General features: G+C 39.4%; 1 protein-coding gene across 1 annotated transcript in view; it reads left to right on the top strand.

Annotated features, from left to right (window-relative positions):
- The window catches only part of DNAH11 (dynein axonemal heavy chain 11), a 372580-nt gene that overhangs the window by 232228 nt on the left and 113568 nt on the right, over positions 1-26784 (top strand). Inside the window, exons 58-62 of the mRNA XM_050784822.1 lie at positions 5390-5536; positions 10846-10959; positions 13024-13167; positions 13800-13982; positions 15625-15726. Of these exons, the coding sequence (XP_050640779.1) occupies positions 5390-5536; positions 10846-10959; positions 13024-13167; positions 13800-13982; positions 15625-15726 (690 nt within the window). The remainder of the gene's footprint in view (positions 1-5389; positions 5537-10845; positions 10960-13023; positions 13168-13799; positions 13983-15624; positions 15727-26784) is intronic.

Here is a 26784-nt window from a genome sequence, read left to right on the forward strand (position 1 = left end):
GTTCTAGGGTACATGTGCACAACGTGCAGGTTTGTTACATATGTATACATGTGCCATGTTGCTGTGCTGCACCCATTAACTTGTCATTTACATTAGGTATATCTCCTAATGCTATCCCTCCCCCCTTCCCCCAAATCCATTTCTATAAGATGCCAACTGGTGAAATTTACAGTTTCATGACACCAAGAACACACTGCTACTGCTTTCCAAAGCCTACAATGGAGTTGGCTGATTACTGTGTCACAGCTGGATTAGGGAGAAGCCTTCTCTTCCCGGCCTGACTCAGTGCAAGGCAGTGTGGAATACTGAAGGAGCAGACACAGCCGATTGCCTCACTTGTCTGTGACTTCTTCAGTGCACGGCACTTGTCGTCAAAGTTTTTATCATCCTAGGATGGACCAGTATCTTTTTTGGTCTCAGATTCTCAACCTCCAGTGAAGGCATCATTTTCTGGCTAATGACTGTGGCGAGATCCCAAAGTAGAGTCGTTTCTCCTACTTTAGTGACTGGTCTGCTCCTCTTAGCCACCAGCTCTCTGAGATAAAAGTGTCCAGGCTCATCTGTGTCCTCAGTCCTAAGGCCCCTGCTCCCTCAAAGGGTGACGTCTCTAACTTGCAGGGGTAAATCAGGAGAGAATCAGCACAGGATGTTAATCATGTGTGGTTCTGTACACATATCATCATTATTTAGTTGTTAAAAAATAAAGGATTTCATGAAGTAGGTGTTGCTACTATAATTTTATATATGAGGCGTGAAGAGTTTAAGGCCAGAGAGTCAGTGAGGTTGGGTTTTAGACCCAGGTATGTGGTGCGCTGATGCTCGTGAGTTGTCCATGGCACCATGCTGCCTCTCTGTGGCTGGAAAGAAGACATTGGAATGAGAGACTCTGGAGACTTTGAAGAGTAGCCCAGCCTTTCTCTGAGCCAGCCAGGACTTAGAGCTGGAGTGAGAAGAATTCTCTGTAGTGATCACCTCAAGACTAGAAATACTGGTGGCCTCAGAGTGAATGTTGTCAGGTCAGACTCTGATATGCTTTACAAGGATTGGGCCAGTGGTTTCCCCAAGTGGCCTGGGTAACCCAGCTGTGGCTAGGCTTGAAATAAACCGAGACCCGAAGGAGGGAGCACCTTTTCACATGGGCACCTTTTCACTCTGAAGGGCTCTCTGGCCACGTCCTTCAGTCACTCTGGGCCAAAGCACAATTGCCTCTTTCCCTCTTAGTTTTCTATACCGAGAATGACTCTGTGTTCAAAACACTGTGATCTGTACTAATAGTGAGTAGATGGACTACAATTAGGAAAGAGAAACCAGAGTGAGGAGGTTTCCAGGATGGTTGGGATCAAGTGGCATTAAGAATAGTTACTAGGAAACCCACAAATAGCATATCCATATTTGTGCACCTTCTCCTTTCCTCTCAAAGAATGCCTATCTAGGCCAGGCATGGTGGCTTACACTTTTAATCCCAGCACTTTGGGAGGCTGAAGGGGGAGGATTGCTTGAGTCCAGGAGTTTGAGACCAGCCTGGACAACAAAATGAGACCCAATCTCCACAAAATTTTTTTAAATGAGCCGAGCATGGTGGCGCACACCTGTACACCCAGCCTCTTGAAAGGTTGAGGCAGGAGGATCCCTTGAGCCCAAAAGTTTGAGGTTACAGTGTGCTGATTGGGCCACTCAACTCCAACCTGAGCAACAGAGCAAGACCCTGTCTTAAAAAAATAAATAAATAAATAAAAAATAAAAAAGTCTGTCTTTCCTGATTCTTTTTATTCACACTTTATTTTACTTTCTTGTCTTTTGCCCCTCTCCATGTCTGTTTTCTTCTATCTGTCTATCTCATTTAAATCAAGACGGCTTTCTGTAAGAAAGATTTTCCCTGGAGTCTTGTTGTGCTAAATAAGACAAGGAAGGAGCTCTGTGTCACAAAGCATTTATATCCCTTTGAATGTCATCCCAAACTGAACCTGTTGACTTTGCCCACTATCAGGAAATGATAGTGTTGTCACCCAAACTGAGCTTTCAATACTGTGGGGGCATCCTTGGCAAAGTGCTTGTGCCATACTTAAAAGGAAATAAGTGCTTCTGCCATACTTAAAGGGTTGTTTTCCCAAATGACAGAGCTAAAAGCAAGTGGAGTACCATCCTGAACCATTGCAGTGGTGGCAGCATCTCAGCCATAGGAAAAAAGAAGAGGAGAGAGACTGTGATTTCTTAATAATCACCTCAGTTATATATTGATGAGTCAAGGGGATGGGAGAGGAGCAGGAGAAGGGAGAGCTAATTCACTGTGTGTGCCAAGTCCAGGGCTGCTTGAGTCTCTTTACTCCCCCTTAGCTAAGAACCCCAGGCAGAAAGTCTATAGACACAAGATGTCTTGATTGACACATGAAGTCTTGATGGAAAGACTGACGGTGATTTCTTTTCATTAGGTATTTGTGCATAGAATGCTCCTAATATCAAAAACGTGGTTGGAATATTCAACAGCTACATGACAGTTTTAGAAATAAGTGGGTTATAAAAAGGAAGGGTGGTTTCCTATGTGGAGAATTGGAGAGCCATATAGCGTAAGATCAGGTTGTATGAAGAGCGTAATGCCTATATATTGGGGCATGCATCCTCTAAGGGTCCGCCTTAAGGAATGCCATGTCATTTGAAAACCTTAGCAATGCTCATTCTTTACAGTAAAGCTGTAAGCCCCTTTTATAGCCAAATAACCTCTCTCTAGAAGTCAGCTTAGGTCATCACAGATAGTCCTAGTGACCTTTCTTCGTAGATAAAGCCTTGCTTCCACAGCTTCAGTCACTTTGAATATTTCAGAGTTAACAGCTTCCTTAGAAACTGAAATTAGGGCTTGAAATAACATAATTTTGTCCTAGTCTCCTGGGTGATTCTTTTTGCTTTATTTCTATTTTGAGATGATAATAGATTGAGAAGAAATTACAAAACATACTACAGACAGGTCCCTGTCACATCTTATGGGTTCAATGGTAGGTTCATCCTGCATAACTAGTACAATGTCAAAACCAGGAAAATGGCATTGGTACAATCCACAGACCTTATTCAGATTTCCTGTTTTACTTGTACGTGTGTGTGTGTGTGTGTGTGTTTAGTTTTATGCAGTTTTATCACTTGTAGGTCTGGGTGCTCACACAGTCAAGACACAGAAAAGTTCCATCTACAGAAATATTCCATGTTACCATTTTATAACCACACCTACGTCACCCCCACTTCCTCCCCACCTCCTGAATCCTAGTTCCTGGCCATCACAAATCTATTCTCCATTTCTGTAATTTTGTCATTTCAAAAATGCTATACAAATGGAGTCATAAAATATGTAACCTTTGGTTATTGGTTTTCTTCACTCAGCATAATTTCCCTGAGATCCAGCCAAGGTATTAGGTGTATCCATAATTTGTCCTTTTTTATTGAATAGTATTCCACAGAATGGAAGTAGCACAATTTAACCATTCAACCACTGAAGGGCATCTGGGTTATTTCTGGGTTTTGGCTATTATAAATAAAGCTGTTATGAATACTCATGTATAGGTTTCTTTTTGTAAACATAAATCCACAAATGACCAAAAATGAATTGTTTGGTACTTGCATGTTTACATTTATAGAAAACAGGCAAATACTTTCCAGAATGGCTGTGACATTATACATTACTACCAGCAGTGTATGAGAGAGCCAGTTTCTCAGCTTCTTTGCAATAATTTGGTGGTATCTCTGATTTTTATTTTACCCATTCTAATAGGTGTGTTTTTACTTGCATTTTCCTGATAGATGATTCTTTTGACTATGGCCTAACATAACACTAGTTTCATATGGCTAAAAAGAATGGAGAAGCATGTCAGTATGCAAAGTTACCCTGAATTCATAGAGAGGCTGAAAAATCAGTCATAGCTTAATCTATAATAGTACAAGTAGCAGTCATAGTAGTAATCATGCTTTTTAGGTAGAGTGTGAATATACTGTGTTGGATGGAAACTACAAGATTACTTGGATATAGTAATGGGATGTTGTTCCACAAGATGAAACCACTGAAATGTCTTTAGCAATTGAGTTAAAATAAATGGTTATGATTGTTCTTTGCTGCTGTGATTTTTAAAAATGGTAATACTTACACTTTTGGAAGAGAAATGTAATGAAGAGAGAATTATTGTGATGTATAAAGCTGCTTTCAGATATTTCTGAGAACTGAGTCATGTCTTTTTCTCTATTACCTCACTTCTGCTTTTAGTTACATGACCTTCAAACTGAGGAACCTAGTAATGCCTTCTGAACCTAATGAAATTTTAGCTCAAAAAAGTGGACGGTTCTTTTTAGCAGATGAATTTATGGATTCCTTGGAAGGCTAAGTTCTCCAAGAGCTCAGTAAGGTTATTTAGTGATAGACCAATGGGAGACATGTATGTCCCTGAAGCTCACTGAGTTTTGGCCACAGCATAGTAATACCTCAAACACACGGTTTGCTCTTCTTAGTAGGTATTAAGTTGAATATTGGGTTAGCTTCACGATCATCAATGAGGTGAAAAAAATCAAGAGGGCCATTTTCCATTTGATGGGAAGAGGTGAGACCTATCAGTGGGCATTTTATGTGTGTGTGGTTTTTTTTTTGAGACGGGACTCTCGCTCTGTCACCCAGGCTGGAGTGCAGTGGCGCGATCTCCACTCACTGCAAGCTCCGCCGCCTCCCGGGTTCACGCCATTCTCCTGCCTCAGCCTCCCTAGAAGCTGGGACTACAGGCACCCGCCACCACGCCCAGCTAAGTTTTTTGTATTTTCAGTAGAGATGGGGTTTCACCATGTTCGCCAGGATGGTCTCGATCTCCTGACCTCGTGATCCGCCCGACTCGGCCTCCCAAAGTGCTGGGATTACAGGCGTGAGCCACCGCCGCGGCCACAGTGGGCATTTTAATATGCAGCCAATTAATCTGCAGTCAGGCAAGGAGTATTCATGTCTTCAACTTACTGAAGCCTCCAGCAACCTTCTGTTGGACAGTGAAGAGGCATAGTTCTTCCAGGTCGTGACCAAGTATGTCTTCCCACGACCTCTGCTTCCTTGAGCCCGAGCTGCCTAGAACCCAAAAGCAGACATGGCTGGAGGAGCATGTGGTCAGACAGAGGGAAGAGCAACTTCCCGACTCAACCTCTTAGTACTGACAAAAAATAATTATATGTCCTGCAAAATCATTAGAAAATATTCTGTTTGTTCTCACGTGGAGAAAAGCAATGTGGCTGCATTTGTGCAAATCAGAAGACAGTGAAAATCAGGGTAGAGACAGATGCAAGATACAAATTGTTAGGAATCCCTGAATTCATTCCCAATCATAAGCTCTACCTGGGATTTGTTGTGAACAAGGCCAGTGACGTCAGACTTTTGCTTTAGGTGGGAGATCTAAAAGCCAGACTTGCCTCTCAAGAAGCCGAGTTGCAACTGAGAAATCACGATGCGGAAGCTCTGATCACAAAGATCGGCCTTCAGACGGAGAAAGTGAGCCGGGAAAAGACTGTGGCTGATGCTGAGGAGCGAAAGGTCAGGCTAATTCCACCATTTAGAGTACTGAGCTATATTTAGCACAAAATAAACCTTGGTAGGTGAACAATTTTGAACAACTTCCTCTCCAGGGAGCGTAAAGTCTAAAGAATTATTATAGTTACACATGTAACAGCATTTCACACCATGATTACCACTTGACCTTTCTTTACATTATGCATTTCCCCAACCTTTTAGCTCTTTTAATGATATGAAAGAACAATAAATACTGAGCTCATTCAAGCATATAATGGATGTGGATCTTGAACATCAGGCCTATTTGTATTACAGTAAAGGTCAGGAAGTCACCTCTGAGGTTTTTAAAGGTTTCCACTTTTTAGGCAAATTGAACAACTCAATTGTTAACAAAGCCCATTCCATCACTTTGCAAGATGGTTTTCAAATTTTGCATTTTAATAATACAACTGGAGTTTATTATTAAGTCCTAAGCTAAATTTGTTCTTTTTGATTCGATTGAGGCCCTGGCATTCTGTATTATGTTTTATTGTTGGAAATAATTCCTTTTAACATTATATAGATTCTGCTTGCTTTCTACTCAGGTTTCTAGCAATTCTGAAATAAATACAATGTCTTTTGTCATCTTCTTTTACCAAAACATCAGCTACAAATGGAAGACATAGTTTTGTACATCTGATTTCTCAAAAGAAATACCATAGTAAACAAAAAATTTAATACATATTTATTTAAAAATTGAGTGTATATGTTTAAAGTAAAAATTTCTTATTTTAGACAAAAGATTATAATCAGGGCCTAATTAATAAAAAGTTGTAAGTTGCTAACATTCTCACAGCCATTGAATCGGTAGTGATTATGCCATTTTTCTTACCTTTTAGGTTACCTGAAAATATGTGAGTTTTTCTAGTGGTGTTGCCATTCATATACAATTGAGTTGTTTTTCTTGTTTTCCAATGTGTATTGAGCGTGTCTTCCTTGCACAACTAAAGAGTTGAAAAGTTTGTTGAACATCAAAACTGTAAACAGACAGTTTTAAGAAATAAGATTATGGCATTTAAAATTGAAGATAAGACACATTTGGCACGCCCTATGTGATCAGCGGGCATAAAATTCCTAATTTGAGTTGTAAATGTTTCTGTTGAGTTGCAGATAAGTGGAGAATGTCCTTAAAAGTATATTATTGGACTGGGCACAGTGGCTAATGCCTGTAATCCCTGCACTTAGGGAAGCAGAGGCAGGAGGATTGCTTCAGCCCAGGAGTTCGAGACCTGCCTGGACAACATAATGAGACCCCATTCTCCATCAAAGAGGAGCAAAAAAGACAAAATATATTATTACATTGAGCAATTAGTTATCACACATGATACAATCACCATGAGCTAATTCTACCCAGGGAGTATTTTTCAGGTATTACACAAACGTGTGATGTTCTAGTGGTTATTATATCATAACTTATCATCACAGATACTTTTGGAAACTTAAAATATAAAGAGGGGTTTTTTTGCATTTTTACATGTGAATTCTTAAGGAAAAATTTCCCTCATAAAAGGAGAAAGAAGTTTTAGCAAATTAGAACTCATCTGACAGGTTGTTTAGTGAACTTCAAACACAAAGAAGGCACATACTATTTTTTATGTTTAATCCATACCAAGACATAAAAATAATACTTCTAAGCATTTTCATTGGAGCTTAATTTAATTATAAATAACAAATATTAACGTCTATTTTTTCACCAGGCACTGTTGTAGACTATTAGGGATATTTCACAAGCAGGGTGCTCTCGTGTAGATTACATTGCAATGGAAAAGACTGACAGGAGACAAGTCACACATTGAGAAGCTGGATATATCGAGATAGGTGCTCTGATGAAAATCAAGTAGAGAGACATGATGGTGGGAAGGAACTACTGTAAATTAGGTATTCATGGAAGAAAGTTCTTTCGTAATTAAACTAGGAAGCATCTAGAAATTCATCAACACCTGAGTCCCTGCTGTGGGCTCACATTTGTCATATGTTCAGCAATGTGCTAGATACTATGCTATGCCATACTAAAGGGGGTGAATATGGACTGTTTCTGGTCCTATGAAATTGGGGTCTCAAGTCTTCAAACATAGGCACTAATTTAAAAGTAATGCTTCACAGCTCACAAAGTACACAGCCACGTTTAATATGACTAAACTAATGTTGGGGTTAGAGAATGTCTTGCCGTGAACCTCGACAGCCCATGTAGAGAAGCAGGTTGAAATCATTGCTTCAAATCTATAAGGTAATCAAGGGCAATTTGAACCACTGGCATTGCCAGCAATGACTTCAAGTGACACAAGCATCATCAAGCCTGTGAAAATTAGTTCTTCTTCCACCTTGGTTTGGCTTCTCAGCTCCAAATTCTAAAATGCTAAGAATTCTCTGATTGCTTTCCAATTGTGTTCTCCCTTGAGTGGAGTGTAAACCTTCATGAGTAGAGGCACCTTCTAAATTGAAGCGCTAATATCATCGCTTCAAAAGTTGAGCATCAATCTTGATTTGGAATGGCTATCAGTTTTTGTGTGTGTTTCTGTTCTGAATGTGGGTGGGCCTGGGTTTTAGAGGATCATAAGGAAATTCTTACAATCCAAAGGCTGATAAGTGTACTGTGTCAGCTTGCCAAGGCTGCCATGACAAAAATACCACATGGGGTCTTTTGGGAGATTGGGAGGCTTAAACAGTAGAAGTTTATTTTCTCCAAGTTCTGGAGGCTGGAAGTCCAAGATCAAAGTATTGGTAAGTTAGGTTTCTCTTTCTGTGACTTGCAGATGGCTGCCTTCTGCTGTGTCCTCACGTGATCTTTTCTCCGTGATTATTTCCACTGATGTCTCTTGTGTGTGTCCGAACTTCTCACCCCAGTCAGTTTGGATTAGGGCTCACCCTAATGACCTCCTTGTAAAGGCCCTGTCTCCAAATACAGTCACATTCTGAGCTTGGGTCTTCAACATATGAATTTTGGGGGGGGACACAATTTAGCTCATAACAAGCAGTTTTTGGGACTTTATTCTGTTTATCCTCTCCCTGTGTTCACCACTAAATCTTAAGAACTTCTGCAAGGGGCTGTTGATGAATGCAAGGCAGAGAATTTCTTGTCTGCCCATGGGTGAAACTGTCTCCAAATTCCTGCTTTAACTTACAGGGTAAGGGAAAAGCACACTCTCTAGGCACTCCATGCAACTCTTCTCTTGTTTTATAGGTTGAGCATTGCTGACCAATACCTAGGAGCCACTGGGCAAAGGAAATTGTACACTGGCTTAACAGCTTACTGAGATATACAGAATTTTCACTCCTCTAGTATTGTTGCACCTTAGGGTGAGAGGTATTGAGAATGAGAAATAAGTTGACCAACCTGAGAATTTTCTTCATTTGTATGAGTGGGTTTTTATTTAATGTTCAAAATTGTTTTGTTTATAAAAATTACCCAAACGAAAAATACTCCATTAATAGTAAAGGAGTCAGAAATGAGTAGCAGCTACTAGGCTGATAGAAATAGCACTTTAGCCAGGCGTGGTGGCCCATGCCTGTAATCCCAGCACTTTGGGAGGCTGAAGCAGGCGGATAACTTGAGGTCAGGAGTTCAAGACCAGCCTGGCCAACACAGTGAAACCCCGCTAGTAAAAATATAAAAAATCAGCTGGGTGTAGTGGAGCGCGCCTGTAATCCCAGCTACTTGGGAGGCTGAGGCAGGAGAATTACTTGAATCCAGGAGGTGGAGGTTGCAGTGAGCCAAGATCATGCCACTGCACTCCAACCTGGGTGACAGAGCAAAACTGTGTCTCAAAAACAAAAAAAAAAAAAAAAAAAAAAAAAAAAAAAAGGAAGAAAGAGCACTTAAAAGAAGTACTCTTTAAGGTTTTATCCAGTACTAAAAACCTATGATCCTGAGTCCAATTTAAAATGATTTTTTAATGATGCCATTATAAATGGCAACAAATAGCATTTATAGATTCACTGTATCCTTATGGTAATTACATAAACCTGAGGTGATAACTCCTTTGCTCACATAAACTCGTTTATCTGTAGCAGTGTTCTGTAGCATACAGAAAATTTTCATGGTCCATTCCTGGCAGTTTTTGAGGGTTGTGGTTTTTGAGTAGTTCTCAGTAAACATGCAGGGTTTCCTTATTTACATTAACAATAGCTGTGTGTATATTAGCAGGAGGTCACATATCTACCCCGAACCAATTATCTTCATAAAAGGTACAGTACACAGCAAAATAATGGTTAATCAGGAGAAGCGTAATTACTGCTAATAAAGCTGTAGTAGACAACATAATTTGTTGTGAGCAGTGTTTAATTTTATGGTATAGTTAAACTTGTTCATTTCAAACACATCTGAAGAAATATACTTTTGTTCACACTTTATATTCCACAATCACCATCACCACAGGAACCATCTCCCATGGTGGCTAGATCCTGGTGCCTAGTGCCACAGCTTTGAAATTCAAATTTCTACTGAGGACTAAAAATTCACTCTTCCTGGCCTTTCAGATTCTATAGGTATCTTAAGGGGAGGATAAGCCACCTCCCACCTCCGCCCTCGCTTCTCATTTTGGTTTGGTTCAGGTTTACCAGCATGAGTTTCCTCTATATTATATATCATGTCAGAAGGCTGATGCAGCACCCTCTGTGTCCTGGGAAGAGGTGCCACTGGATCCACAAGAGGAGAGTGGGTATCAATGTTATCGTTCCAATACCAAAGGCAGATGTGGGCTCTTGTATCTGTGGTTTCTTACCATGTCCTTGGAGCAACCAGTAGTTTTCACTAACATTTTATTTATAGTTAGGCATGCAATCCACAACCACAGAATAGAATATATTGTAGATAGTTGATCAAAAGAGCTTCAAATCTGTTCTTTAGTAATAGCCAACATGGCTTCTAAGCAAAAGTTAGCAAAAATTAGAGAATCCTAGCAAGAATATTTTGTGGTCTAGGTTACTAAGCTAACCCAGATGTTTGTTAATCCAGGACTCTTTAAAAAAGAAAACTGAAGAACAGAGGAATCACTTAATTTTGCTTTTACTATTAGTGGTACCTTATAATTAAATGAGTCAAAGCTTTTCTTGGAGCATTTTGAAACTTGAATCCATTTATATTGAGATTTGTTACTGTGTGTTTTTTACATTTACAAAACTTTGTATACATACTATGTCTAAAGGAAAATTAGTCTATTTAACAAATTCCTCACCTGTTCAAAGTACAGAGAAATGAATTATTTAGCAGTGCATCTGAGTCAACCTCCATTTCTCTTTAGAGATATCTGTGATAATAATTTGTATAGCTTTGTGTGCTTTTTGTCTCTAATTAGGTGACAGCCATTCAGACTGAAGTGTTCCAGAAACAGAGAGAATGCGAGGCTGACTTACTCAAGGCTGAGCCTGCACTGGTGGCTGCTACAGCTGCACTCAATACACTCAACAGGGTAAAGATGATTTATTGGTCCCTGAGTTTCTTCAGAGTAATATTTAAAGCTTATTAGACTTTGAATAACTGAACTGAGAGTGTAGCCCATGCAGCGAAAAAGTATTTTAAAAGGAAAGAAACACCCATGAAATATTAAAGTTGAGACAAACCTTTGAGGTTGTCATTATAGTTCAACTTTTTTTTGCCATCCAGGACTCTGTGCTACAGCAACCCAATAAGCAGTCTCCTTTTGAATATTTCCAACAGCATGGGATTTATACTCTTATGAAAGGCAACTGGATTGTTGGTAACTGGATTTGACCCAAATCCAATTTTTCATATCATGTGTTGCTTTAAGAACTAGGCCAAGGATTCTTTATTTCCTCTGGAATATAAAGAGTAGCACTGATGAGAGACCCTCATGGAAAGAACAATGGGAGCAAAGATACATAGGTTTGGTCCCCACCATTTCTTTGAGTTTCGTGTTGTTGGTGAAACCTCCCTAAGCACTCAAATTCTTAGAAAGTAAGCTGTGTTCATCACAAGCATATTGTTAGGGAAAGTGAAATGGAGGGCAGTGTTCTTTTAAGAGCCTGCAGCTAATCTCATCCTGGGGTCTTCTCCCAGTCCTCTGGGGAGAGCTCAGAAAATCACTGGGCCTGAGATTCTTCAGATTCCATTTCAAAAAGTAAAGAATCTAGATCTTCACTGTTCTTCATAGAAATACTGAATTCGTTTTCTAAGTATTTTTTTGAAGAAAATAATTTTGACTGTGACTAAAGAGATACTTACATGGGTATTTCTTACAGTATTTCCATAAAACTGAAAAATGTTAAATGGAAACATACCATGATAGAATTCCAATTATTACACCTTCAAATACCCTTATGCCTTTAAAATAATATTGTCAAATGCTAATTAGCAATGTGACACATTAACCATGATATATTAAGTGAATAAAGCAGATTATAAAATAGGGTATTTCATATGACTAATTCTTTTGGTAAGAATATGTGCACAGAAAAAGACTGGCAAAAAGTAAGATTAATTGGTTATCTCTGAGTAATGGAATATTTATTTTCTTTATTGTGTTTCTCTAAATTTGCAAATTTTTCTCTGAATAATTACTCTTTACTCAGGCAAAATAGCACCACTTATAAAGCTGTGTATATTTCTAAATTATAAAAGAATCTTGGTTAGCCAGCTCCCAATTATTAGCATATTTTAAGTATTTGTTTTTGTTCTTGCTTTCACTCTCTTTCCATTCTTTGTAATCATATACCAAATAAATAGGCAGCTTCTGATAAGGGAGCAGAATCAGGTTCAACATTTGATAAGGTTTTATAAGCAAGAGTGTATTACATAGCACATAAAATATCATAGGAAATACCTGGTTGGTTTTGGTTTTTAAATCATGTATTAAATATCATAAGCCTACATGAGCTTCTTATATGTGCTAGTTCCTGCCTCATAGTATTTGCCCTGATACCATATAATTTATACTATTAACATCATCTGTTGGATTAATCAATGGTCTGACCTGAGGCGATAAAGGAGTAGAGAAGAAGGTTCAGCCTATCTTGGCCCTCTCCTAGTTGAGAGTCCCTGTAGTGTAATGGAAGATATTTCTTGCTTGTACATGTAAGACAGAAAAACAAACCTAAGAGACACTGAATTAAGGAATTATGTGTCTGGGAGGGGTTTGGTTAAGATGCAAATCTATTACATAGTGGGACAGAACCTATAAATATCTTACAACATATACACACATACACACACGTGTGTGTATGTCCTGGTCTCAGTGGGCAGAGCTCTGCAGGACTGATATATAGATCATTTTTCTTGGAGGCAAGAAAGGGCAGTGATGTCTCCAGAGTATCAGAGAAGTTCCCAGCAAGAATTGAACCTCCTGGAGTTCCAAGGTGGAGTCCCCAGGTGGCAAAGAATTGCCAAATTGAGACTCGTTTGATAAGGAGAGTAGGCCACTGAAGACTAGCATGACAACTTACAGAGCTTCACCAGACCTCCCCTAATCCTGTCTGTCTGTCTATGTGTGTGTGCGCACATGCGTATTTTTCTTCAGGTCAACCTCAGTGAGCTGAAAGCCTTTCCCAACCCGCCCATTGCAGTTACCAATGTTACTGCAGCCGTGATGGTCCTTCTGGCTCCTCGGGGAAGAGTGCCCAAAGACCGAAGTTGGAAAGCAGCTAAAGTCTTCATGGGAAAGGTATCAGCGTAGCCTGGCAAGATGAAAACCCTGATAATTTCCATACTGTTTTCAGTACTATGGTTATGCTTAATAGCAAAAGATGTTCAGGTCAGAAGAAATCATCTTCACAGTTGCTGAATGTAATCTACTGTATATGTTCTCTACACTTACAGTTTTTGTTTGCCAAGTTGGAGGTTAGCTTGGAGTTACGGCATACCTAAGTCAATGCCAGCAGCAGGTGGAAGGTTGCTAATTATTTGCAAAATTATGAAAGCAGTTAAGTGTAGGAGGGAGAAAATTACATGGATTTCTTAGGTTGGAAAAATGTTACTAATGTACAGGAAGGTGAAGCACAGGGGCTTTTTGGTGTGTTTTTGCTTTTTCTTTTCTGCCTGCCTTTTCTTCAAAATGTGAATACCTCCTGTGCTGGGACTGAATATTTTACCCCGGGATAGAAGAGGTTTTAAAAGTGTCCATTGCTAATTCTAACTTCATACTACAAAGACTGAAAAAGTCGAACAGTAGGATAAATGCAGCTTGCCAATTTTGCTTTTGTAATGTGAGTCCTAAAAGCTGATTTTAACTTTTGATCTTGGAATTTTCTCTGCAGCCAAAATGGGTTCATTGCCATAAATCTTTTTGCTTTGCAGGTTGATGATTTTTTGCAAGCATTAATGAACTACGACAAAGAGCACATTCCAGAGAACTGTCTAAAAGTGGTGAATGAACAGTATTTGAAAGACCCGGAGTTTAATCCAAACCTGATTCGAACCAAATCTTTTGCAGCAGCTGGCCTCTGTGCCTGGGTCATCAACATCATTAAATTCTATGAGGTATCAATCCTAAATTGAGTGTTTACAGATGTTATCCACAAAGGGCCACAAACGCATCAATTTCTAGGTCAGCAAAAAGAGTAAAATTTGTTATTTCGTTTTCTGAATAAGGATATATAGTTCGAAGAATAACACATGAGCATGTTAGAGTAAACAGTTATCTACAGGAGGTTATTTGAAATGTTAGAAACTATCTTTTTTTCGGGTAGAGTGATTGGCTGCTTTATATTAAAGAGCAATAAGTAGTTAGATGAAAACTTATATATGAATTTTACTTATTTACATTTAAATATTTAATTCCTGTTGACTTAAAACAACTGCAAATCTGAATTCACCTCAAATTAAATGTGGCCCCTGCTCTCAAAGCAAATATTCAAACCATCTGTATTGTTGACATAGTGAGATAAGGAAATAACCATTTCTTTGCGTTAGTATTTTAATGACAGGTAAGTTTTGTGCCTATATGTGATCTAATCTAAAATTTGTACTTTTCAGCAGTGTAGAGATAGATTATAATTTCATGCATTTATTTATCAAATATTTATCGCCAACCAACTGTATCCCAAGCACTTTGCAGAGCACTTGATCTAATAAGGGAACTATGCATGGCCCACGACTCTGAAGAACTCTCATCTTTGTCTTGGAGGGTCGTATGTTATATTCAAATATGGAATTAGAAAAAGTCAATATAGTCAATTCAATTCCCAAAGTAATTTTCATAAAGCCAGGCTATTTCCTTTATACTGTGGGGCCCACAAGAATAGGACTGTCTTGATCTCTCTCTTTAGTGGAAATCTTCATAAAACAAGAGTTTAGACAGGTTGTGGTTGATGTACAGCCTCTCTCCATAACGAAATGTCTCAGCCCTGTCTTCTACTTGTATAATAGGTGAAAAGACAAGCATAGAGCTTGACTGTGGCTGCATTCTGTCTTATTTTGCTATAAAATAGGAAAGAAAATTTAATTGTCTCCCTCTCTCCCTACCAGCAGAAAAATTGATCCACCTAAATTCTCAGATGGCCCATTCAAACAACGTGTGCTTAAAGTGGTCGGGAACTTAGAAAAGAAAGTGACAATGTGGTTGATGTTGTGTGGATATCTCCCACTCTCTTTTCTGTGTTGAGAATTTTTCCACAGTTATTTTCTGCCTTAAAGGCTAGACATGATCTCGGCTTTGGCTATGGTTTCTGCACGATGTAATTTCTAGTAATATGAGGAGTATCTTCACATTTTATGATAAATTGATTTTAGTATCTTAATGGTGTTTGACTTACATCACATTTTATGCAAGTACTTGTAACTCTAAGGTCCAGATGAAATAAGTAAAATAATGGTGGACCAGAGACAATGTGGAAGGCTATGTTGATTGTGCTCTGCCTTTAGGTGGTACCATGTCTGAAAAATAACAGACTAGGTGTGGTGGCATACACCTGTAATCCCAGCACTTTGGGAGACTGAGGTGGGAGGACCCCTTGAGCCCCAGAGTTTAAAACCAGTTTAAGCAACATGAGAAGACCCCATCTCAATAAAAAAAGAGAAATTGCTAGGTGAATTAGAGATTTTAATTATAAAGCATCCATCCTATCTAGGATTGAATGATTACTTACCCTCCTTGTATCTTTATGAATTCATGAATTTTCAGGTCTACTGTGATGTGGAGCCAAAACGCCAAGCATTAGCCCAAGCAAACTTAGAACTGGCTGCAGCAACTGAAAAACTAGAGGCTATCAGGAAAAAGCTTGTGGTAAGTGCAAACTATGACATTGAAATGGTTCCCAAGAGGTGGTCCCTGCCTCCACCTTAGGATTCCACCCTCAGACAGCACCTTATCTGAGCCCTATCAAGCACAAAGGAATTTGATCTTCCATGAGTGTATTTCCTTATATAGCATTCAGCAGGTATTTCTTATCTGCTCTATGCTAGACACTGAACTGGGAAAGTGCAAATGTTCATGGTTTCTACAGCTGAGAAACATTTGCAGTCTGACAGCAGAAAGGGGAGGGCAGCACACAGTGATTCCAGGCAAGTCTTCTGGAGTCAGACTATCTGGCTTATATCTTGGCTCCACTGTTTACTGTTGCATCCCGTACAAGGTAGTTAACTTCTTTTTTTTTTTTTTTTTTTTTTTGAGACAGAGTCTCGCTCTGTAGCCCAGGCTGGAGTGCAGTGGCCGGATCTCAGCTCACTGCAAGCTCCGCCTCCCGGGTTCACGCCATTCTCCAGCCTCAGCCTCCCGAGTAGCCGGGACTACAGGCGCCCGCCACCTCGCCCAGCTAGTTTTTGTATTTCTTAGTAGAGACGGGGTTTCACCGTGTTAGCCAGGATGGTCTCGATCTCCTGACCTCGTGATCCGCCCATCTCGGCCTCCCAAAGTGCTGGGATTACAGGCTTGAGCCACCGCGCCCGGCCAAGGTAGTTAACTTCTATGAGCCTCTGTTTTCTCATCTGCGAAATAGGTATTATGATAATAAGCTTTTCTTTCTTTCGTTCGTTCGTTCCTTCCTTCCTTCCTTCCTTCCCTCCTTCTTTTCCTTTTCTTTTCTTTTTCTCTTTCTCTCTTTCCTTCCTTCCTTTTTTTCTTTCTTTCTTTTCTTTTCCCCTCCCTGCCTCCCTTCCTTCTTTTTATTTTAAGTTCCAGGGTGGATGTGCAGATTTGTTATGCAGGTAAATGTGTGCCATGGTGGTTTGCTGCACCTATCAACCCATCACCTGGGTATTAAACCTATCATGCATTAGCTATTATTCCTGAGTAGCATCCATTTCTCAGATAGAACTGTGGGGATTAAATAAGAGTAAGGTACTTGGCACATAGTAAGAACTTCGAAAATATTTTTGGCCGGGCGCAGTGGCTCACGCCTGTAATCCCAGCACTTTGGGAGGCCGAGGTGGGTGGACCACGCAGTCAGGAGATTGAGACAATCCTGGTTAACATGGTGAAACCCCGTCTCTACTAAAAATACAAAAAAGAAAAAAAATTAGCTGGACATGTGGGTATGGTAGTGGGCACCTGCAGTCCCAGCTACTCCAGAGACTGAGGCAGGAGAATGGCGTGAACCCGGGAGGCGGAGCGTGCAGTGAGCCGAGATGGCGCCACTGCACTGCAGCCTGAGCGAGACTCCATCTCGAAAAAAAAAGAAAATATTTTCAATGAATATTATATGTACTACTAAATACCACTACTGTTTTTACAAATATGTAAACCAGTCATCCTAGTCTAGAATTATCTACATATGTGTCTATATACAGAACATACCAAAAAGTACTGAGCCCAAAGAAATTAGAGGAAGTTGCTTAGTGAAGGTGGGTTGACATGGGCTTTAGATGTTGCTTAGGAACCACCAGGATAACTAGGATGGGAAAGGTTTTCCTGACAGAAAGCAAGGAAAAGAGGGAAGGAGCAGTTGGGACACTTGAAGAGTCCAGCAGGCCAGAGCCCTGCAATGAAGGTTTTGGAGAGTACAGGGAATCATGAAAAATGAACTTGCAAAGGTGAGCGTAGGCTTTCTTTGCCTTTCATGCTACAGAATTTAAATTTTATCTGATTGGTGACACTGAGCCTTTGAAAGATTTTAACAAGTTAATGATACAACTGAAGTGAATCGATGCTGGAAGAAGAAAAGAACCTAGAGGCAGGCAGACAAGTGAGAAAGCCACTGCTGTGGATCCCGTTAGAACCTCAGCTCAGGCAGGAGCAGCCATGATGGAGGGAGGGAGATACGCTCAGTCCTGGCTGATGGAATACAGAGAGATGGGAGGAATACAGGAGCAGGATGAGGAGCGTGAGGTGCCTGGCAGGGCAGCATGGAGGACAGCCAGCAGAGCGATGAGGCGGCACAACCCTGGCAGCTTACAGAAACCCCTGGAGCTTCAGTTTCTCATCTGTCAAGTAGTGGTAACAGAAACTACCTCTCAAGGTGGCCATGTGTGATTTGGGGCTACCCAGCATCCAGTCTGCCAACTTTGAGTGAAAACAGCTTGATTTTCTTTAGGGAAGAATCTCTCCGCATTGGATGCACTCGGGCGAGGCTTTTAACAGGAATGACCTTGCCTTTTCAAGCTAAGGACTCGATATATGATCCAGCCTTTCCCAACTTGATCCTCCCTCTCTGGAGTTTGAGTCGTGAGCAAAAGGAATAAAAGACTGAAAACAGAATCCATAACATTGCAGAGATAATGTCCTGATGAGACTTGTAAACAGCTCCTGCTCCCAAGACTCTCTGGGACACCTTGATGCCTATATGTGGTTCTCAGCCTTTCTTGCCCTCCTAAGAGCTCCCCCATCTACTTCTGGCAAGCTCCCTTCAGCTTAAATTAGCTAGAAGTGGTCTCCATCATTCCCACCTATGATTCCTGATGCATTAAGATACTATTTAGTGTGCAGCACACAATAGACACTTCATAAATCTTAGTTCCCACCCTCTTCTTACAGAAAAATCCATATGTAAGTGTGCAGCAGTCATGACTGGAGTTTGAGAGAAAAGCCTGGGTCAGGAGTATATATTTGGGAATGGTTGGTGTATTCATCTGTTCTCGCATTGCTATAAAGAAATACCTGAGACTGGGTAACTTATAAAGAAAGGGGTTTAATTGGTCCGTGATTCTACAGGCTATACAGAAAGCATCACAGTTCCTGCTTTGGGTGGGGCCTTAAGAAACTTTCAACCATGGCAGAAAGCAAAGGAGAATCAGGCATCTTACGTGGCAGAAGCAGGAGTGAGAGATGGGGAGGGGCTTTTAAATGACTAAATCTCATGAGAACTCACTCACTGTCATGAGGACAGTACCAAGAGGATGGTACTAAACCATTCATGGGGTGCTAAGCATCCTCATGATCCGATTGCCTCCCACCAGGCCCCACTACCAACATTAAGGATTACAATTCGACTTGGGATTTGATGGGGACAGAGATTCAAACCATACTAGTTGGTGTAAAGATCATGTGTGTAGAAATATTGCCTAATGAAAATGTGAAGATTAAGAAGCAATGGGAACTTAGGGTAGACCTCAGAGAGGATGCTTCTAACTCAAAGTAAATCCTGCCATTGGTCCCTGAGGAGGTAAACTCGGCAGCCACTGCAGTCTAGAATATGGTGCCCAGAGTGGCCAGGCAGCCAGGCCGGGCTTCCTATAGAATGGGGTTTGAATTTGACCTGCTTATGGCTGGGGCCACTACTTGGCAACTTGGCAATAAAAATAAGGTGAAGGACATTTTCTAACAGCACCTCCAAGATTTCAGGGCAAGTTATCAAAAGCAGAGGAATAAGATCAACTTGTCAGAGCAGAGCCCAAGGCATTGACTGATTTCTCGAATATACCAGAAAGGGCTTAAATTGCCACTCTCGTTTTGACCTTCAATAATTACAATGCATCTTTTTATGACATTATTTTAATAAGATGGTTAACAGTCCCAAAAGCTCTCTCCTTACAAGATGGATAATTTCAGCCCCTCTCATAATAATGCACTCCCTCTTATCTTTTAAGGCTCCTGTTTCTAATAGGCCCTCCTGACCACCACTCCCTGGCCAGGTGACCTGACCATCCCCTCCTCTCTCTCCAGGCAGGGCATATTCCTGCTGTAGCATGAAGCATACTGTTCAATGAATATCTGGTGACTGGTAAAAGAAAAGTGGGCAACAACAACTGCTGGTTTAGACAAGTTTAGGATAAACATATTAATTTTGTAGAAATTACCTTTGTTCATTAGTCAAAATTCTCCCTTTCAACTTAACTAAAACCTTTAGAAAATGTTATCTATTCTTAATGGTTTCATATCAATATTAGAAGTAATTAAATGTTTATAGGAAAAATATGAGGATACTTAAGACAACCATAGAGTTAACCATACAGTTAATACTTTCTGTGGTTACAGAACTAGTAATCCTTTGGACGTAGCCTGCAACTGGCTGAAAAGAATTATTCATACCAATTATTTTCAGAGATCTACAATTTAAACAGAAGTTTACATATTAATAAGCCTCAGAACTAACTTTTCGAATACGGAGAAAAGGAGCACAAAGTAATAATCAAAATAGCTTTATGAAGAGTGGGTCACCTCGGTCCCCCTACCAAGAGTGGATTTGGTATGAATATGACAAAACCTCTGGCTGTAGTTTCCCCCAAGGTTTAAGTCTCTACCAAGGCCATGTGGCTGGTTATGCTAAGGACAAGGTACCTTTGAATAGTTTCTGCCTGTTGGGATGCAGTCAGATAAAGGTTTGAGCACATGTGAAGGTATAATTTTTGCAGCTTTGCCTTCATTTGCTCCAGCCTCTTGTTTCTCCTCCTCCATGAACTTTCCCTCCTGCTGATCTTATGCCTCCTGTTGCCTTCTTGCCTCACAAAGCCAGGATATGCCTGATTTCAGCATCTATGCTGCAATGGAAATTCATTCATACCAGTGGGCTGATCTCTATGTATTTGTTCTTTTGAGGCTTTGTTTCTAAATTCAGACTAAAAGAAGGCTTCATATTGAAGTGAAAAAAAAATTGCTGAGCTGGGTGGAACAAAGACCATCATGTCTTGCAAACATACAGGGCCTAAGGCTTACTCTAAATAAAATCCAAATTCAGTCTCTTTAGGGCAGTGTTTCTCAAAGTGTGTTCCCTGACCAGCAGTGTCAATGTCACCTGGAAACTTATTAGACATACTGATTCTCAGATCTAATCCCTGACCTGCTGAATCAGAAACTCTGGTGGTGAAGCCCAGGAACCTTGGTTTTAACAAGCACTTTGAGTGGTTCTGATGAATGTTCAAGTTTGAGAACCATTGGTTTAGGGTTTCTGGTGCACTCAAATCCTTGGGCCAAGTCCCTCCTTCCTCACTCTATTTATTTCTAGAAACTGAGAGGCCAGAGTCTGTCAAGAACTGTGAAGGCACCAACATTTTACCCTACTTGCAAACTAGCAAGTTAGTCTGCCACAGTTTCATGGATGATGGAAGAAGACATGAGACTCGTAGGTCAGAGACCAAAGGATTTCATTACTCACAGCACAGCAAGGAGACTGAGCTTCGTGTTCATACCAGTTCCGCTTACCTCCCAAGTCCTGTGGGAATGATGCAAAGAAGACAGGTGGATGCTACATACACAGTGGGTTTATGTCATGGATGAGAAATCCCAAGCTTAGGAAACTCCAGGATAAAGAGAACCACAGGCAAACCTCCTGAACCTTTGCCCCAGATGGAAACATTATCTTTGGTATTGTGGTTAGGTAACAAAGCTGTCTCCTACTTCCAGGGAAACAACATCTCTGTCTTTCAAGCCCGTGATCTATCCAAATATGGTTAGATTATCCAGAACAAGAGCTGCCATTTCTTCTTCACAAGAGGCACAGAAACAAAGGAAACTGTGGTCTCCCAACACCCAGCTCCTTTTCCCAACTTTATGAAGGGAACTGATATAAGTCATTTTATACCTTAGCTCTGTGTGTATTTAGGTCATTCTGTTTCAATCTTGAAGGGCTGTGCATCTCAGTGTGGAGCTAGGAGGTATTTCCTGTGAAGCAACAGAGTCACTAATGTCACTTTCTCTAGAGACTTATACAGCTACCACATATTCTATTCTGTTTCCAGTGCCCAAATAAGAAACATAGGCAAAACCTCTATTCTTCCTCAAACTGGAGAGCTAGTCACCAAAGTCTGGTACATTTAACTCCCAAAGTAGAGGTCATCCATATTAGTGTGCAGAAAAAGACACCCAAGGAGCTTATAAAATACAGTTTTCTAGACGCCACACAAGTACAAACTCTGATTCTGAAGTTTTCAACTGGGGGCTCCAGAATCTGAATTTTAATTAAGAATTCCAGAAGATCCCAATGCTAGTAGGTCAGGAGATTTCACTCTAAGAAATCACTGTTAAGGCTGTCTTGTGTATCTATCTCAATCTCTTTGGCCCTGCCATCTTCTGATTTATAATGAATTGGATTCATGTTAATTTGGATTGCTAAAATAACCTCCTCACTGATTTCCCTAGTGCCAGTCTCTTGTCCTTTCAAATGAACTTTTATACAGTACAAATTCTACCCTATCACTTGGATGTAAAAAACATATTCCATTCAGCCAATACCATCCTCTTGGTAAAACTGTTATTGAACCAGGCATGTTTTGCCCATCACACAGTTTGCCAATCACTGAGACAATGAGTTTTGCAGCAGAGAAAGGGTTTATTCACAAGGCAGCAAAGTGAGGAAATGGGAGAACAAGTTGCACATCTACTTCCTTTAATACGGGTTTTAGGGATATTTATGAGATAAAGAAGCAGGATGGTCTATGATGGGAAGGTGATTGGAGGTAAGGAAAAGTGAGGTAATTGGCAGTCTTCACAAGCATAGTCAGAATTTATGGCTCTTCGTGGACACAAGTTCAGAACATGGCAGTGTTAGCATGATCTGAGGGTGGAGTTTTGGGCCCAGTGATGTCAAAAGGCCACCCATCAGACACTCATTCAAGCCCAGATGAATGATAGGGAGGCTCAGCCAGTTTGAACTGGGCAAGAGTGGACTCCAGGTCCCTGAAAAACAATCATTAGTGTGGTGACCTATACATCACAGATGTTATCTATAAGGAAGCTAGTGGGAATTTAGATATATATTATTCAGCCGTGTGACTTTTAGCTATATAGGATTTTTTAATCAACAAAAAGCAAGTGATTAAAAACAAGTGAGGCAAGTAAAGTTTGGTGGACCTAGTCAGGTTAGACCATGGTTTCAAAATGCTATCTCATTTAGTATGTTGTCGTTGTCATCATCGTCGTCGTCATTGTCATCATCATCATCATCATAATCATCATCATAGCTAACACTTAAAGGACTCCTGCTCTGTGCCAGATGCAAATCTAAGCATACAGTGATTTAATAGAGTCATCTTCAAAAACCTTAAGAAGAAGGAACTGTTTCAGCTCCAGTTTATAGATGAACATCACAAGGAGGAAGATAGAGCTGGAACTGGAGCAAGGGCAGTCTGCCATGATGGGTGACTGTTACTCTATACCAGATAACCAAATTTCTTCTGTAAATCATAACTATATTAGGCTTTGTAGGCCAGGAGTCAATGTTCTCAACTCTTTTTTAAAAACTTTATTTAGCTAGCTAATTCATGAGCTAGCTTGGACATATTCTGCTACCTTTTTAAATTGATGCATAATGTATATATTTTGGGATACATGATATTTTGATATATTCATACAGTCTGTAATGATCAAATCAGGGCAATTGGGACATTGATCACCACAAATATTTATCCTTCTTTATTTTGGGAGCATTCTAATTCCTCTCCTCCTGCTGTTGTCAACTATGCAACAAATTATTCTTAACTATAGTCCCCCTACTATATTATCAAATACTAGATCGTATTTTTTCTAACTATGTACCCATTAATCAACCTCTTTTTATCCCTCACCTCCTCCTACACTTACAAGGCTCTGATAACCATCAGTCAGCTCTCTACCTCCATGAGATCCACTTTTTTAGCTCCCACATATGAGTGAGAACATACACTATTTATCATTCTGTGCCTGGCTTATTTCACTTTGCATAATGACCTCCAATTCTATCCGTGTTTGCAAATGACAGGATTTCATTTTTTAATGGCTAAATAATATTCCATTGTGTCAGTATACAACATTTTCTTATCCATCCATTGAGGGGCATTTAGGTTCATTCCACATCTTGGATATTATGAACAGTGTTACAATAAACATGGAAGCACAGATATCTTTTTAATATGATGATTTCCTTTCTTTTACATGTTCTTTCTCCACATACTCACTGGCATCCATTATTTTTTGTGTTTTTGATAAGAGTTATTTTACCTGGGGTAAAATGATATCTCACTGTGATTTTGATTTGCATTTCCCTGATTATTAGTGATGTTCAGCATTTTTTGTATACCTGTTAGCCTTTTTGGTATCTTCTTTTGAAAAATATCTCTTCAGATCTTTTGCCCATTTTTAAATCAGGTTATTTGTTGTTTTACTGTTCCGTTATTTGAATTCCTTATATATTCCAGATACTAACCCCATGTCAGATACATACTTTGCAAATACTTTTGCCTACTCTGTGGGTTGTCTTTTCACTTTGATTACTTCCTTTGCTATGTGATCTTAATATGATCCCATTTGTCTCCTTCTTCTTTTGCTGCCTATGCTTTTGAGGTCTTACAGTGGAAATTTTTGCCCAGACCAATGTCCTGAAGCATTTCCCTAATGTTTTCTTCTAGTAGTTTTACAGTTTTAAGTCTTGGATTTAAGACTTTAATCCATTTTTATTTGATTTTTGTGTATGGTGAGAGATAGGGGTCTAATCTCACTTTCTGTATGTGGTTATCTAATTTTCTCTCTACCATATATTGAGGAGACTGTCCTTTTCTCAGTGTATGTTCTTTATGCCTTTGGCAAAAATGAATTGGCTGTTCCATCCTGCTGCATTGGTCTATGTGTCTGTTTTGTGCCAGTACCATGCTGGTTTGGTTATTATGGCTTTATAGTATACTTTGAAATCATAGAGTGTGAGTCCTCCAGCTTCATTCTTTTTGCTCAAGATTGCTTGACTATTTGGAGTCTTCTGTGGTTCTGTATGAATTTTAGGGTGGTGGTCCTATTTCTGTGAAGAATGTCATTGGTATTTTGATAGGGATTGTGTTGACCCTTTAGATTGCTTTGGGTAGTATGGACATTTTAACTGTATTCTTCTAACCTATAAGCATAGGATACTTTTCCATTTTTGTGTCTCCTCTTCAATTTCTTTTATCAAAATTTTGCAGTTTTTCCTGTAGAGCTATTTTATTTCTTTGATCGAATTTATTACTAGGTATTTTATATTTTTTGTAGCTGTTTTAAATGGGATTGTTTTCTTGATTTCTTTTTGAGACTGTTCATTGTTGGTGTGTAGAAATGTCAATGTATGTTGATTTTGTATCCTTCAACTTTACTAACAGTTTTTTTGTGAATTATTTAGGTTTTTCTCAGAATAAGATCAGGTCATCTGTAAACAAGACTAATTTGACTTCTTCCTTTCCAACGCAGATGTCCTTTGTTTCATTCTCTTGCCTAAGTGCTCTGGCTAGAACTTCCAGTACTAGGTTGAATAAAAGTGGTGAAAATGTCCTGTGTTATTTCACATCTTAGAGAAAAGGAATTCCATTTTTCTGCATTAAGTGTGATGTTAGCTGTGACTTTGTCATATATGGCCTTTTTTGTGTTGAAGTATGTGCCTTCCATAGCCAGTTTGTTGAGCATTTTTATCATAAAGGGATACTGAATTTTGTTGAGTGTTTTTTTAGCATCTATTAAAATGATCATACAGTTTTTGTTCTTTATTCTCTTAATAAGATGTATTACATTTACTCATTTGCATATGGACTGTTCTTGTATCCCTGGGTTGAATCCCATGTGGTCATGCTGAATAATCTTTTCAATGGGTGTTGTATTCAGTTTGCTAGTATTTTGTTGAGAATTTTTGCATCTGTCTTCATCTGAGATACTGACTGTAGTTTTTTGTTGTGTTCTTGTCTAGTTTTGGTGTCAGGTAATCCTGGTCTCATCAAATGAGTGTGGAAGTATTCCCTCTTCAATTTTTTGAAAAAGTTTGAGTAGAATTGGTATTATTCAATTGTTTGGTAGAATTCAACAGTAAAGCCATTAGGTCCTTGGGTTTTCTTGATGGACATTTTTTATTGCTTTTTAAGCTTTTTAATGCTTCAATCTCATTACTCATTACTGGTTTGTTCAGATTTTCTATTTCTTCATGGTTCAATCGTGGTAGATTGTATATGTGTAGGAATTTATTTATTTCTTGTAGGTTTTCCAATATGTTGGCATGTACATGTTAATAATAGTTTCTAATGATCCTTCATATTTCTGTGGTATCAGTTGTTATATATTCATTTTCATTTATTATTTTATTTGGGTCTTCTTTTTTTTTTCTTTATAGGTTAGCTGGTTTTGTTTATCTTTTCAAAAAATGAACTTTTCATTTCATTGATATTTTGTGTTTTTTAATCTCAGTCATTTACTTATGCTCTGATTTTTCTTATTTCTTTCCTTCTAAAAATTTTGGGTTTGATTTGTTCTTGCTATTTTAGTTCCTTGAGGTGTATCATTAGGTTTGTTATTTTAATTTTTTTATTTTTCTATGTAGGCATTTGACGTATTGCTGTAAACTTCTCTCTTAGTATTGCTTTTGCTGTATTCCATAGACTGAATATGTTGGGTTTCCATATTAATTTGTCTCAAAAAATTTTTAAATTTCCTTCTTAATGTCATTGACCCACTGAGTAGGAGTATGTTTAACTTTCCTGTGTTCGTATAGTTGCCAAAGCTCCTCTTTTTTTTTTTTTTAATTTTTTTTTTATTATTATACGTTAAGTCCTAGAGTACATGTGCATAACGTGCTCTTGTTATTGATTTCTAGTTTTATTCCATTGTGATCAGAAAAGGTACTTGATATGATTTTTACTTTTTTGAATTTGTTGAGACTTGTTTTGTGGGCTAATATGTGGTCAGTTCTGGAGAATGTTCCATGTGCTGATGAAAAGAACTTGTCAGGCCGGGCACAGTGGCTCACGCCTATAATCCCAGCACTTTGGGAGGCTGAGGTGGGCGGATCACAAGGTCAGGAGATAGAGACCATCCTGGCCAACGTGGTGAAACCCCATCTCTACTAAAAATACAAAAATTAGCTGGGCGTGGTGGCACGTGCTTATAGTCCCAGCTACTCAGGAGGCTGAGGCAGGAGAATCGCTTGAAGCCAGGAGGCGGAGGCTGCAGTGAGCCGAGATCATTCCATTGCACACCAGCCTGGGTGACAGA

The sequence above is a fragment of the Macaca thibetana genome, chromosome 3 (assembly GCF_024542745.1).
Source record: "Macaca thibetana thibetana isolate TM-01 chromosome 3, ASM2454274v1, whole genome shotgun sequence".
Classification (NCBI taxonomy): Eukaryota; Metazoa; Chordata; class Mammalia; order Primates; family Cercopithecidae; genus Macaca; species Macaca thibetana.